At 41.6% G+C, this 14,617-nt stretch overlaps 2 protein-coding genes across 2 annotated transcripts; one reads left to right on the top strand and one right to left on the bottom strand.

The window, feature by feature from the left end:
• Positions 1–1,080: 1,080 nt before the first annotated feature.
• On the top strand, positions 1,081–6,512 carry eif2b1 (eukaryotic translation initiation factor 2B, subunit 1 alpha). The gene is made up of 9 exons (XM_053411562.1): positions 1,081–1,339; positions 1,924–2,025; positions 2,139–2,275; positions 2,731–2,847; positions 3,811–3,923; positions 4,009–4,077; positions 4,165–4,240; positions 4,708–4,833; positions 6,303–6,512. The coding sequence occupies exons 1-9, from the start codon at positions 1,327–1,329 to the stop codon at positions 6,456–6,458; spliced, it is 909 nt and encodes a 302-aa protein (XP_053267537.1). The 5' UTR covers positions 1,081–1,326; the 3' UTR covers positions 6,459–6,512.
• On the bottom strand, positions 6,197–14,424 carry ddx55 (DEAD (Asp-Glu-Ala-Asp) box polypeptide 55). The gene is made up of 14 exons (XM_053411552.1): positions 14,209–14,424; positions 14,074–14,124; positions 13,537–13,623; positions 13,276–13,367; positions 12,411–12,473; positions 11,522–11,671; positions 10,789–10,981; positions 10,624–10,706; positions 9,619–9,750; positions 9,433–9,525; positions 8,477–8,591; positions 7,235–7,403; positions 6,852–7,135; positions 6,197–6,761 (listed from the first exon to the last, which is right to left on the bottom strand). Exons 1-14 carry the CDS (start codon positions 14,314–14,316, stop codon positions 6,582–6,584), a joined length of 1,800 nt encoding a protein of 599 aa, XP_053267527.1. The 5' UTR covers positions 14,317–14,424; the 3' UTR covers positions 6,197–6,581.
• Positions 14,425–14,617: the final 193 nt, after the last annotated feature.

Here is a 14,617-nt window from a genome sequence, read left to right as displayed (position 1 = left end):
CCCAGCACTAGATCTACAGCAGTAGAACTGAGGGATGGTTCAGGACTCACCAAAGCCAAAACCAACTATTGGCTACAGTCCAACAGATGCATTGGTTGCAACTGGGTGTACATGATAAACTAATACACTTAGTGTGGTGTTTATGTAGTGTCTGTTCTGTGTATGTGTAATAATGTAAATCTGACATCCAATCCAGTCTGGCCATCAGAAGCAAAAAGTGATTACAGTTTTCCAGATGTTGAGGGCTCATTTAGCTAAAATCTTCATATGTATTTTCATGTTTTTTCAGCTACAATGGAAAATTGCTGGATTAAGGATGGTTTTGCCTATTATTTTGTGGCCCTCTGACCTTTTTGTCTAATGCCACCATGAGGTCAAAGCCACTCCATGATGGTGTAAGACAAGACACAGTATATGTCTGGAAATTGAATGGTCAAACTTCAGTTATAATTTACTGTGAATGTTTATGGTTGCCAGGTGATTAACTCCAATACCTTAGCTGACACCTTGAACCATTGTTCAGCGGCAATATGACGAAAGTTGAACAGAAATAAAAATTGTAAACTAAATCCATGTAATGGTATGACACTGATGTACAGTACATCTCAGTTGGCTGGACTGTCACAAACTCGCAAAATGCTTTCTCCTTATAACTAATGATACAAAAAAAACGAATTGAATGAAACTTGAGTCAAGCTCATATAATGTGAAAATGACAGTGTAACCTTTTAATGGCGTAAATCAAAAAGCAAAAATTGCAGTTTATCTTAATGAGGGGTTGGAGAAAAAATGTATATAAATAAAACAATAAACTCCAGCAATCATTCTGAATAGTTACTAAGTATTATTTTTATTAGACACCATTTGAAGAACTATAGAAGGCTAAATACACGGGCTCAGTACCTTGTCCTACTCATTGCACAATGCACACGTGGAATACAAAAAAACAACGTTAACTAAACTACAACCACATTTTGTTTTCAGCCGACATCTTTCCATAATTTTCACCAATCCTTCAAACGTAAAATCGAGCACAACTTTTCCAGCAGCACGCGAAGGCACCACCACCGTCCTACGTCATCTCCCCGCGACACGCAGCGCCGCCACAGAAGCTAATGGTGCTCAGCTCCTCACAAACTGACCACAGCTGGAGTGTCAACTGCTTTTCACCTGGTAACTGTGACTGAAACGGCTTGTTGTAAAGTCGCGTGTGACGGGAGGTGATATAAAAACCTGTTGACTGACTGAAACTAGCGAGAAAACCTCCAACGCTTGATTCGCCGTGGTTTGTTTCAACTCTGAGAAACTCCACCTGTCAGACTGACGATGGATGAAGAAGGTGAGTTAGTTCAGTCTCCTCCTCGGTGAGCAGATAAGAACCAGGTGGTAACTAATGATGGGGACACTGAAACTACTTCTCAGCACGACAGGGGCCCTCAACAGAGTGAGATACAGTTCACACGTGGTGGAAACAACACCAGGGCCTCTCAGGGGCCACTGCAGTCATTAGTTCAAAACAAGTCAAAGCAGATGAGCTGTTCTCTTGATAGTTACCAGTTTATATTAGTTGAACATGTCTGAAGTTATTGAAACAACACAACACAGAGTTCATCAGCTCGATGGTTGGAATACATCCTCAGACATGTTGTTATTGAACTCTGATGTCTGTGTTGAAGCTGTTTGAGAGTGATCACAGCTTTATTATCAGTTAATTATGGAATACAGTATTCTCAACATTAGTGTAGGACCAAGAGTTGGGGTTAGGATGTGTTGGTGTAGTTTACTCCAAAGATGATGTAGCAGTTCGATGCGTTGACTAATATGCTGATGTAGTTATGTATAGAGCCAAACACAGGTGGGACAATGGATGCTCAGATTTCAGTGCTGCCTCACTGACTCTCACTCTCACTGTGCCCGGGTCAGAGCTGGTGGAGTATTTCAGGGCTCAGATGAGGGAAGATCCGGACATGGCCTCAGCTGTGGCCTCCATCCGCACCCTGCTGGAATTCCTCAAGCGAGACAAAGGTATGTTCACTCCTAGCTTCTGTATTCTTACACATGTGACCTCCTGTAGTGTTAAATGGAACAGCTGCATACTGTTCTCAGCCTAATTCGACAAGTTCTCTCTGCCCCTCTAGGTGAAACCATCCTGGGTCTGAGAGAGAGCCTGACGGGGGCCACAGACTGCCTGACGCGAGTGGACTCCTCTGTGGGCGTGTCCTCAGGAGGGGAGCTCTTCCTGCGCTTCATAAGCCTCACATCACTGGAGCACCAGGTGAGTGACCTGCCCGGGACACAACCGTGCTACAGCACTCCATGTTTTACACTGGGACCAAGACCGAAGAGGCAGGCAATGGCTAAAGGAGTGGTTCAAAAAACAGTACTCGCATCAGGCCATCATTGTTTTAGATTAATTGTCCTAAAATTTGTTTTATGGCATGACACAACAACATTGCAGATTCAAACTTTTCATTGGTAGCTTATGAAGGAGTCGGTTTGATGACCTGTTTGCTCGAATGCACTGCTGCTTTCCACATACAGCTCCTCCCAGGCCGAGTCCTGTTGGATCCTGTCCAAGTAGTTTCTAGGGCCAAAGAGGCACCAAGTAATATACCATAACTAAATTAATAAGATAGTTAATTTGCATCTTTACATTATATAGTTATTTTTGGGGGTCAGTTTTTGTTATTATTTCAAGGCAAAGCTAACTCTCGTCTCTCTGTCTGCCAGGATCTGTCTCGTTGTAAGAAGGTGATGGAAGAGAGGGGAGAACTGTTTCTAGAGAAGATCTCAATGTCCAGGACCAAGGTTGCAAAGCTCTGTCACACCTTCATCAAAGACGGGGCTGTAAGTACTGTATTTATTAATAATATTATAACTGTTGATGAACAAGCTGTTTATGTTGGACAGTTTGCTGTATAACGAAAAAGTAAAACAAATTTTTTAATGCTGTATTGTATGGATTATATTTTCATTATGTGTTTGGGTCAGAGGAGCTTCAGATATAAACAAAAAAATCGTAAGACCTGATAAAATAGTGCCTAATAAATACTGATAACTAAAAGGGATAGAATCTATATAAACAATGGGATTATTAGAAGAAAATAAACTTTCCTGTAAATGTACATTTTGAGGAGTGATTTAAAAGAAGCGTTCCTTAGTTTCCTCAGGTTCCACAGCTGCACGGTTCTGATGGGAAATGTCCAGTTTCTATTGTAGCAGCACTGGGAACACTTAGCAGGGTCCTACCTGAGGAGCGCTGACAGTGGCTGTGCATGTAGGGGGCAAATAAACATGTAATCCAGATTGGATCAACACTTTGTAGAGCTTTCAGAGTTATTGATGACATTCTTTGTAAATTCGGTGGCTCAGGGTTAGCCAGTGTAAAAAGGAGGTAACTGATGTGGTCTTGTATTTTGGATTTTTTTTTTAAGTCAAGCAGCCAGGTGTGAACAATCTGAAGACCTTGTTGGACACTTTATCAACCATTTGAGGTTAACAACAAGCACATGGAAACAGAAAAGTTATAACAACAACAGAAAAGCACCTTATTAAATGTTCTCATCAAGCATAATTAAAGTACGGAGCCCCTGAAGTCTTAAAAGATGCTTTGAAGACACTAAGTTTTGTTTATAGCTATAAAGATTTTATAAATTTCTCAAGTATTATGACTGAAACATAGACCACATTTTAAGTTGGCCACTGTTTCTAGGATTTAAGATGACACAGTTTGGATGTAAGCAGACAGAACACACACACTATTCAGGCAATTTGCTGATATCCTTTGTCCTCCAAATGTTTCTCTCCCAGAAAATCCTGACTCACTCCTACTCCAGAGTCGTCCTCAGGGTGCTGGAAAAAGCTGCAGCTGAGAAGAAACGTTTCTCTGTCTATGTGACTGAATCGCAGCCTGACTCAGCTGGGTGAGTGAATACTGTCAGTAAACTGTGTCCCAGTTTTATCCTGACGGGACAAACGCTCATTGAATCCGTTTCTTTCTCTATTCAGGCGACAGATGGCCGAAGCCCTGAGAAAACTTAATGTCCCAGTAACGGTGGTCCTGGATGCAGCCGTCGGGTAAACAGATAAAAAATCGGTATCATACATTGTCAAGATGAACTAAGTCGCATTAATTTAGTATATTGCTGTTATTATTTTTCACAGGTATGTCCTGGAGAAGGTGGATCTAGTTATTGTTGGTGCAGAGGGAGTTGTTGAGAGCGGAGGAATCATCAACAAGGTGTGTTTCAGGAACTAGTCAGGGGTCTGTATCACAAAGTGAGTCCATCTAAGGGGGTTTTAAGGGTTTAAATGAAAGTCCGAACTAAGGTTAATGTCCTAATTACATTTTAAACATTTGATCCGGCTAGTTTGTGTTTCATAATTAAATTAGGAAATGTATAGATATTAGAATGTTGGTCAAGAGCTTCTTCCATATCTGTTATTGTAGTTTGGACTAAACCCGAAAGTCAGAAGGTCCGGACCATACAAAGTAGGTGTGAAAGTGCATTAACCAGGTTCATTGAGCTGAATACTTGGTGAGCTTCTCCAGATAATGGTGCGCTAGCTGTTTATGACGACAGCAAACAATGAGTAAAACCCAAAGATGTCTGGCTAACCTACTGATCTCACTCTGTGATAAAGGTCACATGTCAGGTACATGTGATGACAAACACAGGCCTAAACTCCTCCCCTTTGTTTCTGCAGATCGGCACTTATCAGACGGCGATGTGCTCCAAAGCTCACAACAAGCCCTTCTACGTTGTGGCAGAGAGTTTCAAGTTTGTCCGGCTCTATCCGCTCAACCAACAGGATGTGCCAGATAAATTTAAGGTATAATATCATGTATTATGATACATTAGGATCTTCTGGACTTTCTCCGCAGTTTGCCTTTCTCTGCTCAGACGTGCTCAAAACAGCAACAAATAATCTGCAGGATTCAGATGAGGGGTGGTGCAGCGAGCAGAGACATGATGTCATTATCATGTATTAATTCCACTGTGGAGAACCTTTGATTTTGTTTACAGCACTTTCTGTGGACTTTATTAAGGGGGCCATGTGGAGAAAGTCCCTGGAGGCTCTCACTGGGACATTTGCGTTCACACACACACCTCCTCCGGAGAAAATGCGGATGATCTCCTGAGTTCAGTGCATGTCTGAAAGCAGCTACACTTTGGGCTGTTGTGTAAGCAGGAAGCTAAGCCACCCGTATGTTTTGGCTGAAGTGCCTCTACTCTGAAATTTATTTATTTATTGAGACATCCCTACCCACTCCTTCATGCAGTGTCAGGGTCGCGGTGCTGTGAGTCTATCTTTGTCTACTGCTCATCATGGGGCTTTGAACTGGGAAAGTAAGTCATCAGGCGAGGAACTGTAGAAGCTTCTCTGCACCTCTCAAAATGGGTTCCTTGAGAGGCACCAAATCACAGGAAAGGAATTCATTTCTTTAGTAGTTCATCTCCATTCATATCTAGATGATTTTGCAGGAGCAACTCAATCACTAAACTCAATTAACGCGACCCCGCTCTCTCCACTATTCAATTTAACTCCTCTCCCAGTAGAGAAGAATAACGAGAAATAACCAGCGCTTTCCACAAAAGCCGCCTGTTGGCCAAATAGGTGACTAATCACTGAAGGTAGTTTATTCACACTCATTGTGGCCTTTAATTCTAATTCCCCTTGATTTGTCATAAAGCCAACGAAGTAACAAGTGGCCAAATTTCCAAATCATGATGCCATCCTGAAATTTTCTCAAGAGTCAAGGAATATTAAGTACAATAATGAATCATGTTCACTGTTTACAATGTAAATTATTGCAAAGGGTCAAAGGTTACACTGCTTATGCAATAAAATATTTAAAATGATTGTTTTTTAGCTTGCTGCCTTTGCATTTCTAAGCACCTTGATTCATGTTTCTATTGGTGAGTGCACCCGGGCGGAACGGAATTTAAGGGGAATTGCAGAAAGGGACGATGAGAAACTGTTTTGTTTTACTTTTAGATGGTTCTTGGTGAATTGTCCTATTATAGAAGTCAACCTCTTCTTTTCACTTTCCTGACAGCAAATTTACATCCAACATAGGAGTCTGTTCTTCCCACAATCTGTGCAGTGATTCTTGCGCCACATGCTACTTTTGTTGTTATTGTTCATGAAATAAAAGTGAGAGTGCTTCAACATTAATAAAGAGGCTCACTGCTGCAGGGGTTAAATGTTTGTATTTCCACTTTACAGCAAAATGTCCTTTGTCCAAACCTTAACATACAACTGTTGAATCTTAACATTTCTTCTCCGTTCCTCCACAGTACAAAGCAGAAACCCTGAAGACAGTGCAGAACCTGTCAGAGGAGCATCCGATCATTGATTACACGCCTCCCTCCCTCATCACCCTCCTCTTCACTGACCTGGGCGTCCTCACCCCGTCCGCTGTCAGCGACGAACTCATCAAACTTTATTTATGACCGTGACTTAAAAGCCTCAAATAAAACCCTTTTATAAAAGGGAAAACAAATGTCCGAGGTGTTCTTCTGGATTTATTCAAAACTTTGTTTCTGACTTTGGCCATTTTGACTTCAGGAGTTTTGTCAAACAGCCTCCCCCACTGAGCCGTCGAGTGGTGCTCCCTCGGTTTTGTGTTTGGACTTTGGTAAGGTTGTTATCTGTTTCTCAAAGTCCTCCTCACTGATTTGCCCTTTCTTCAGTCTCTTGAGGAGGCGAGTGTCGCTTAAAAGCTCTTTCATATCTTCATCGTCGATTTCGCAGTCCTGCAGACACAGAAAATAAAAAAGGGACATAAATACATCTAGTCCACTGACACTTTATCAATTCATTTAATGGCCACTGAATGGAAATACCTCTTTGTGCTTCCTCTTAGCCGTAAACTTTTTCTTGCGATCCTTCTTGTTCTTCTGTTTGGACCAGGACGTAGTCTTGACGAAAACCTTTCTGGGAACAGGATTCTCAATTCTGTCTTTCAGCATCTTCACTCTCTCCTTCTGCCTGTTCTTGTCCTTGTAGCGGATGGTTTCTGTGTCCACCATCGTCGATTCGAAATCAGGGAACGTTTTTCCTCTTAGTTCAGGCATCTTCGGCAGGCGAAGGAGGGCAAAGCCACGAGCTAAGGTAGCAAAGTCCAAATCTAGACAAAGAAAGGAAATACATTTTATTTTTTATATTTGGACTTGATACACACCAACAAATTGAATAGTCAAGTTAAAAGTCAAGCTGCTTATTTCACCTTTGACTCTAAAGATGAGACTACATTCGTGTTTGGCGTAGGCCTGGACGAATGAGACGAAGGCCCTCATGCTTTTGTCAAACATGGCGCGGTCTGCCAGATTTAAGGCCCTGGCTTTGGGCAGCACATCCACAACATCACGTACATGAGGCATAAGCTGGAGCGGGCACTGAGGAAAATGACAGAAGAGCTTTTAATTGTGAGGCCTGGACTGTGAAGATGCAACACAAGTCTTTTTTCAACTGATTCATATTCAATAGTAACTTATAAGGAATGTGGCCAATATTCCTGTGTCTTTTTTAAATCCTGTGACACAGATCAGAGCTGTTTCATTCAGCATATATATGTGTCCAGTAAAACACACAGCAATGGAGGGAACTCTCGTGGATATTGATTCGCGTTTTTCTACAGCACAGCGGCAGCAGAGTTAAACAGTAACTAGCAGTTCAGCACGGAAAGTCCTGATGACATCCTGCTCACTGTCAAAGGACAGTTTCAGTCTCTGTGGGCTGGTCGCTAATTGTCAGAACTTATAGTCAAAGGGGAGGAGTTAGAAGTTCTGATGCTCATATGGTAGAAATATAAATTGATGTGTGTGTTGGCCGAGGGGGTTCAGCCCTCTATCATCTCACTGCTGTCAGTAGTAAGTATACTTATTACATCCATTTACGTGAAAATCAATATGATCAAACAGCTAAAATTAAATGCAACCAGCATTCAGCAATGTTATACAAGTCATAGTACTTCCCAGTTCAGAATACTTCTAAACTACATTATGCAGTGGTTATCAAGCATGAAAGTGTCTTATGTATCCACCAAGCCAAGTCAAATAATATTTATATTTGCCTTTACAAATCGGTATTACACGACAACCTCTGTCCTTGGACCCTAAACACCAGTGTTGATGTGCAGTTAATAAAATATGAGAGTTTGAAGCAATTTATTTTACTATACTTATCATCTTAACCAGATCTAACAACCCGCACCGCCCCATCAACATAACTCCACCCGTCACTCCTCCAAATATTTCCCCCATTACATCTGTTGAGTTTATCCATCCATTCCACATGTGCCTAGGTGAGAGAGAAAATCCAGAGTAACCTGGCAACAGTCACATCAAAGTATGTCCTACCAGGTTTAAAACAACTTCAGACCAAGCAGAGCAGATACAAGCAGTGGTACGTTCTGTGGCTTTCAGAGCTTGGTAAATGTTGTATGAATAAAAAGAAGAGAAGAACTCACTTTCTGGTTGATGGACAAGAAGGTAACATACGTTTCCTCCATCGGCAGCAAAAAGACCAGCGCGTTGCCCAGGTTACCAATACGTGCTGTGCGCCCACATCGATGGACAAAGGCCCTGAGACACAGACAGAAGAAATGTAGAAGGAATTAAAGCCTGAATGATGAATCTTTTTCAATAAAATAATTGTGACAAAACTACATAAAGTAATTTGAATTAATTATACTGGAAAACGTACTGGAAACAAACTGGCATCTGAAGACGATTTTTCTATATACTCTAAGTAACTTTCAAAATGCGACACGATGATATCTCAACATCGGAGGTTATTTTTCTTGATTGTTCTGATATTCATTGGTTTTCAAAGTCATCGTTATTTGAAAGTGAATTGTGTTTGATAAAAGATCATTAAAAGTAACTAAAAACTCAGTCATAGTCCACTAGATAATCAATGTACTGATCTGCAACTGGCATTAAGCAGCATGTTCACATCCAAGTAACCAGTGAGTTAAATAAGACTGGTGATGTAACAGCTATGGCAACCTGTTCACTGCAGGTTTTTCAATGTCACTCAAAAAGTGGGACAACTCATGGGAACTAATTTCAGCAGCGGATGAATCCACATTTTGAGGCTCTCATGAGTATTTGAGGTGGCAGGGCGATATGTGTGGAACGAAAAAATTAACAAAAGTGCAGTGTTTCTTCCTGGTGATGAGGGAACATGTGACCAGTGAAACAGTGTGGCTCTGTAGCACAGAGGAACAATATGCATCCGGCTTTAGAGCAACACTAGAGATAATCATCAGAGTTTAGGTATTTTAGTGAGACGGATTATAAACACTGTATATTAAAAGTTTATTTACAAACATACAAAACCTTATAGTCAATATGATGATGCTCATTGGGCCTTTCAGATCCAGCTACGCAGATTTTCAGAGACTTTACTTAGCTCACTCACCTGGCACTGCTGGGAGGATCATACTGCAGCACCCAGTTCACATCGGGGATATCGATGCCTCTGGCCATGACGTCTGTGCACACCAAGATCCCACTGCAGCGTAACACACGGACAAAAGCGATACTTGGAAGTCAAATCACGTACAACCAGCGTCACTGCACCGATCACAGGCAAACTCATTCTCACCTCTTCAGGGCCCGAAAGTCTGCAAAGATCGTGTTGCGTTTACTCTTCATCTTGCCGTGGATGCAGCAGATGGTGGCCTTCTTGATCACAGTCTCCAGAACTTTGCCAAAGTACTCCACACCCGCACACGTGCTGATGACCAGAGAGACAAGTCATGTGAGTACATGTCAAAGGAACCTGAGCCACACAGGCTAAAGTGATGCAGTTGGTCCAGAAACCAAAGATGGAGGTGTCAGTTTGAGGGGGAACGAATCATGAATCCTGATTAATTTCCTGAACAGTCGACGATCTGTCCCCAGATGACGGGAGTCAAATGCTGAAGTTTGAGCTGCTCCATCAGATTTCTCCCATGGCTGCCGTTGAATTATCCATTAGCTCTGGTGAGCTCATTTAGATTTTGCAGGAGTAATATTTTATAGAGCTGTAACAATTAAATGATTCATTGATCAACAGATAATGAATTGTTTTAACTACTGACTCTCCTGTCATTTTGTTTCTAAAATAATGCCAAACACTTTTGTTTGTGGCTTTTTGATTGTGAGAATTCACTTCTCATCTCTGTTTTATTCATATCACATGCACAGACATCACCTTGTGGTTAAAGAAGTTGTGACATTTTACAAACAGATTAATTAAGAAAATAATCGGCAGATGAATCAATAAAGAAATAAATTATTGGTTGGACTGAGACTGAGCTGTGTTAATATGAAATTGGACCTTACTGCAGAACAGACCATATTGTAAGCTACAGATTTGTATTTTACTTTTAGTCTAAGTCCCTGTTTATGGATGTGCTGCACAAAGTAACGTTGAATTTATTTTTCTGTCCAAAATTTTGACAACATTGTTGTTTTGTTTAAAGTAACCTAGTTGAGTTGTTACTAGAATAAAAAAAAGGGGATTCTGTGTGAGAACAGAAGTTGAATGTTTTTGATGTGCAGACCGGCTGATTCAAACTTTAACTTCAAACAGGATTAAATCAAGTGTTTGTCCAGTTCAACGTACTTGAAGAAGACCAGATTCTTCTCGTGCTTGTGTTGTCTCAGAAAAGCCACCAGGTTGTTGAACTTGTCCTCAGCTTTACATAACTGGAATGAAAACCATGATGTGAATTTTTGTGTTGAAACCATTTTTAAACTTCGGGCTGATTGGTGCGAAGGCCACACTTACTATGTAGTAGTTGGAGAGCTTGGCGGGGGTCTTCTGGGCAGTGGCGGACGCAGCCACGCCTTTCTCTTTGACGGTGATGCGGACAGGGTTCCTGAGGCCGGCCCTCACCAGCTTCTCCAGCTCCTGAGTCTGAGTGGCTGAAAACAGGCCTGTGCGCCTCTGTTTGGGCAGGTAGCCCAAGATGGTGTTCAGACTGGAAGCACAGACAGGTTGTTAATGGCAAGAAGACGTCAAATAGCAGAGGAAATTAAAAACACAGAACTGTGGGAAGGTTTTAGGGACTTTAGGGATTTGGACGGACTCGTCTGTCTGGAGCCAAATTCATTCTGGAACTAAATGAGCTCAACCACAGAATTGTTATGCCTGACGCCTCTACACATCTCTGTAACGCTGTATTTACTCCAATTATTCAGATAAGCGAATCGTTTTTTAGTCCCACAACAGGTGGGACTAAAAAAGTGCTATGCTGCAGCAGCAAAGAGAACAGTGGAAAAATAGGCATCATTCAAAGTAATAATAATTAAAGATGCATTTTCAGTACATGAGATACGACAATAGAAATAGAATAGAAATAATATAGACAATGTAAATACAATATATTCAATGTGCACAAAATACAATGTACATTACACGAGAGCCATTGGATCACACAGACAGTAAACGCTTGTCAAGATCGTGTACACAGAACTCATTTGTTCCTACACAACGACAAATATTCCTTTTTATCCCGTACCTGGCCGCGAAGCCCATTTCCAGCAGCCGGTCGGCCTCATCCAGAACCAGCACATCCAGACACCTGACTGAGCTGCCAAAGTCCAGACCATCTTCTTTCCTCCTGAACATATCCTCCAGACGGCCGGGAGTCGCGATCACAATGTTGGCTCTGAAACACAGGAGCTGCCATGTTGGTTTGTGTAACTCTGTCTACACATTATTGTGGACTTAATTACGCAACACTCTGGATGGAGTCCAGGATCTGATTTGATTTCGGAGCCTCACTGCAGACATTTGAGTACTAAACAAAAAGATTATTTGGGAAACGTCTGCCAGATTTCCTCGTGACAAGAACCATAAACTTACTCGATACTCTGTGAGGAAGATGATGGCGTGACAACTGTAAGTAAGCGAGTCAGTTAAGTTGAATTAATGAAGCACCTTTCACAGAGTAAGTCACAGTGATTCATAAAATATAGTTGTTAAAATTAAACAATAAAACAATCAGAAAGGTATCTTGCACAGAAAAAAAAAAACATTTCCTGTAGTTGTCTTTCTATCATCTCTCGCTCTCCTTTCATTAGACAAAGGCAAGCTTGAATAAATAAGGTTTCAGCTTCTCGTTGCAGAGAATTATTGCATAATGTAATACCCATCACGTTCATCTCTTGTTTTTATAATGTGTGTGAGGGACGTCTATTAAGCCCTGGTCAGAACAACTAAGGTGGTGATCTAACGTGGCAACAGGTCGGAGATGAACATAGGGGCTTGGCCACCGCAACCTTAATATGAATTCTGACTTAAATGGGAACAATTTTGAGAGGTACATTTGGACACCATCAGCATACAAATAATAATACAGTTACTGTTAAGTGATCTGATGATGTGGCACTCCATGCATCACATACCCTTGATCCTGGATCTTCTCCACATCATCTATTGGGTTGGATCCACCAATCAATAAAATCTGCCTGGAAAACACAGACATACATGAAACAACTTAATTAGTTAAAACACAAAAGACAGTGTGGTTAAACTGATGAGGATGCTGTTCCTTTGGGACGGGTATCACTGTAGTTCTGGTGCTTTTAGATTGAAGTTATGACGCTCGGTCGAGTTAAAGTTAAACACACACATGCACAAAGGTTTCTGCAGCTGTCCTTTGTATGGACTTTAATTTTTGGACCAAGACCGCGTACATTAGGGTTTGCCTCATTAGGACCAGGCTTTGGTCCTCATACGGTACACTGGTCTAGTCAGTGTTTATTTGGAAAAGGTCCTGAATAAGTAACAAAAACAGTACAAACATTTTGATGTGTTTTTTGACAGATAAATTATATTGCCACATCTCATCAACAGCTCAACAAACAATAAGTGATATGTGGAAGAAGCTGGTTTGTGGATCTTGGTCAATAAGGAGGCTTCATGCTCTCTCAGACTTGATTTTGGATCTTTGGAGGAGTGATGGTGAATACTGACACACACCCTCAGTAGTAGAAACATATTTCGGAACAGTTTGTCTCTCGTCTGATTATTAATTCCAGAGCTATAACTAACAACCCCTGCTACTATGATTTCAACTGATTATTTTTCTGATTCATTATTTGGTCTATCAACTTTCTGGATATTGTGGAAGTGAAATTTTTGCATGAAGAAAAAAAAGGTCAAATAACTCATGATAGTCGCAGATTGATGCACTAATCGATTCGTTCTTTCAGCCCCAGTTCATATCTTCATCCAGTGATCCACCTTCTGCAGTGACTTTGAACTCACGTGAACTGTGGAAACTTCTGAATGAACTGCTGCATCACTTCGCTGATCTGAAGGGCCAGTTCTCTTGTGGGAGTGATCACCAAGGCGCCAACCTGCGGAAAAACACAGATCAAAACTCAGCATCTCCCTTCAGGGTCCAAACCCCGCCTTCTTCTCCTGTCAACCTGGAAAGAGCAACACTCGCAGCATCCAGGAGAAATGACAACTCCACTGGGATAGTAAAAGTACCAGGGTGGAAATACACGTCTATCTTATTGTTACCTGCATCTTCTTCAGCTTCTCTTCTCTCTTCAGGAGCAGCTCGATGATCGGGATGACGAAAGCAAGCGTCTTCCCACTTCCAGTCACCTGCGACGGCACAAGCAAACCTCTTTAACTGTGGCCGAGTGGGAATGTTTTGATGAAATGAGTCATACAACACATTGTACAACTCATAATGTCCAGATTTGACGTAACATGGCAATATAGGACAGACCCCAGCAAAAACAAACAATAACATGACTATCATTTTTATACATCAGTGAAATTGGGATTCAAAAGAATGAGTGACTCACATCATGATGTATTTGTAATGACGTGAAAACATCTTATTAAGCTTGATGGTGGTTTTTGATAATATGCTGCATTATCTGCTAAATATTGAAAGTTTTCTCAAACATGTGGAGGAGTAAGAAGATAGAATATGAGATAAGTTGCAGTAGAAGTAGAAGGTGGCAAGAGATGGAAACAGTGAAGTGAAGTAAAAGTAACTCAGATAAGTACTCGAGTATTTGTTGCAGGTGGAGAACGTGTACTCACCGCCTCCGCAGCCACATCTTTGTGGCCCATGAACAGCGGGATACACGCGGACTATAAACACACAATAATGATGATCAGTAAAGATGCTGTGGAGAGAAGCTGGTGGGAGTCACGTGTCGGGGGGGCTGGTGTTACCTGTACAGGTGTCATGTGAGTGAACTTCAGCTCCTCCAGAGTTTGTAGAATTCCCTCGCTCAGCTGAACAGGTAACGAGTCCCATGTTGCGTCTGTCGTGTTGTCCATTGTGAAACAAACCAGCGGCGATCACTGGTTTTCACCGTGGAAAGGAAACGTGCGTGTCGCAGCTGCTTGGTCCGAGCTCCACGCTGTTCCGTGTTCCTGGTACGCCGATGTTTACAGGCCGGGTGGGAACTGAGGCCCAGAGGCACGTATAGTTCCGCGTGTAGTTCATTCCGCATACACATCTAACTTTCTTTATGTACCTTTAATGTTGTATTTATGTAGAAGTAGAAGTACCCCGTTACATGTGAAAGTCCTGTATACGTTTATTTATTATATAAATAACTTGTACTGACTGTTTGCT

The sequence above is a fragment of the Pleuronectes platessa genome, chromosome 19 (genome assembly GCF_947347685.1).
Source record: "Pleuronectes platessa chromosome 19, fPlePla1.1, whole genome shotgun sequence".
Lineage (NCBI taxonomy): Eukaryota > Metazoa > Chordata > Actinopteri > Pleuronectiformes > Pleuronectidae > Pleuronectes > Pleuronectes platessa.
Note: the sequence above shows the minus strand (reverse complement) of the source record. Positions and strands in the feature narration are given on the sequence as shown.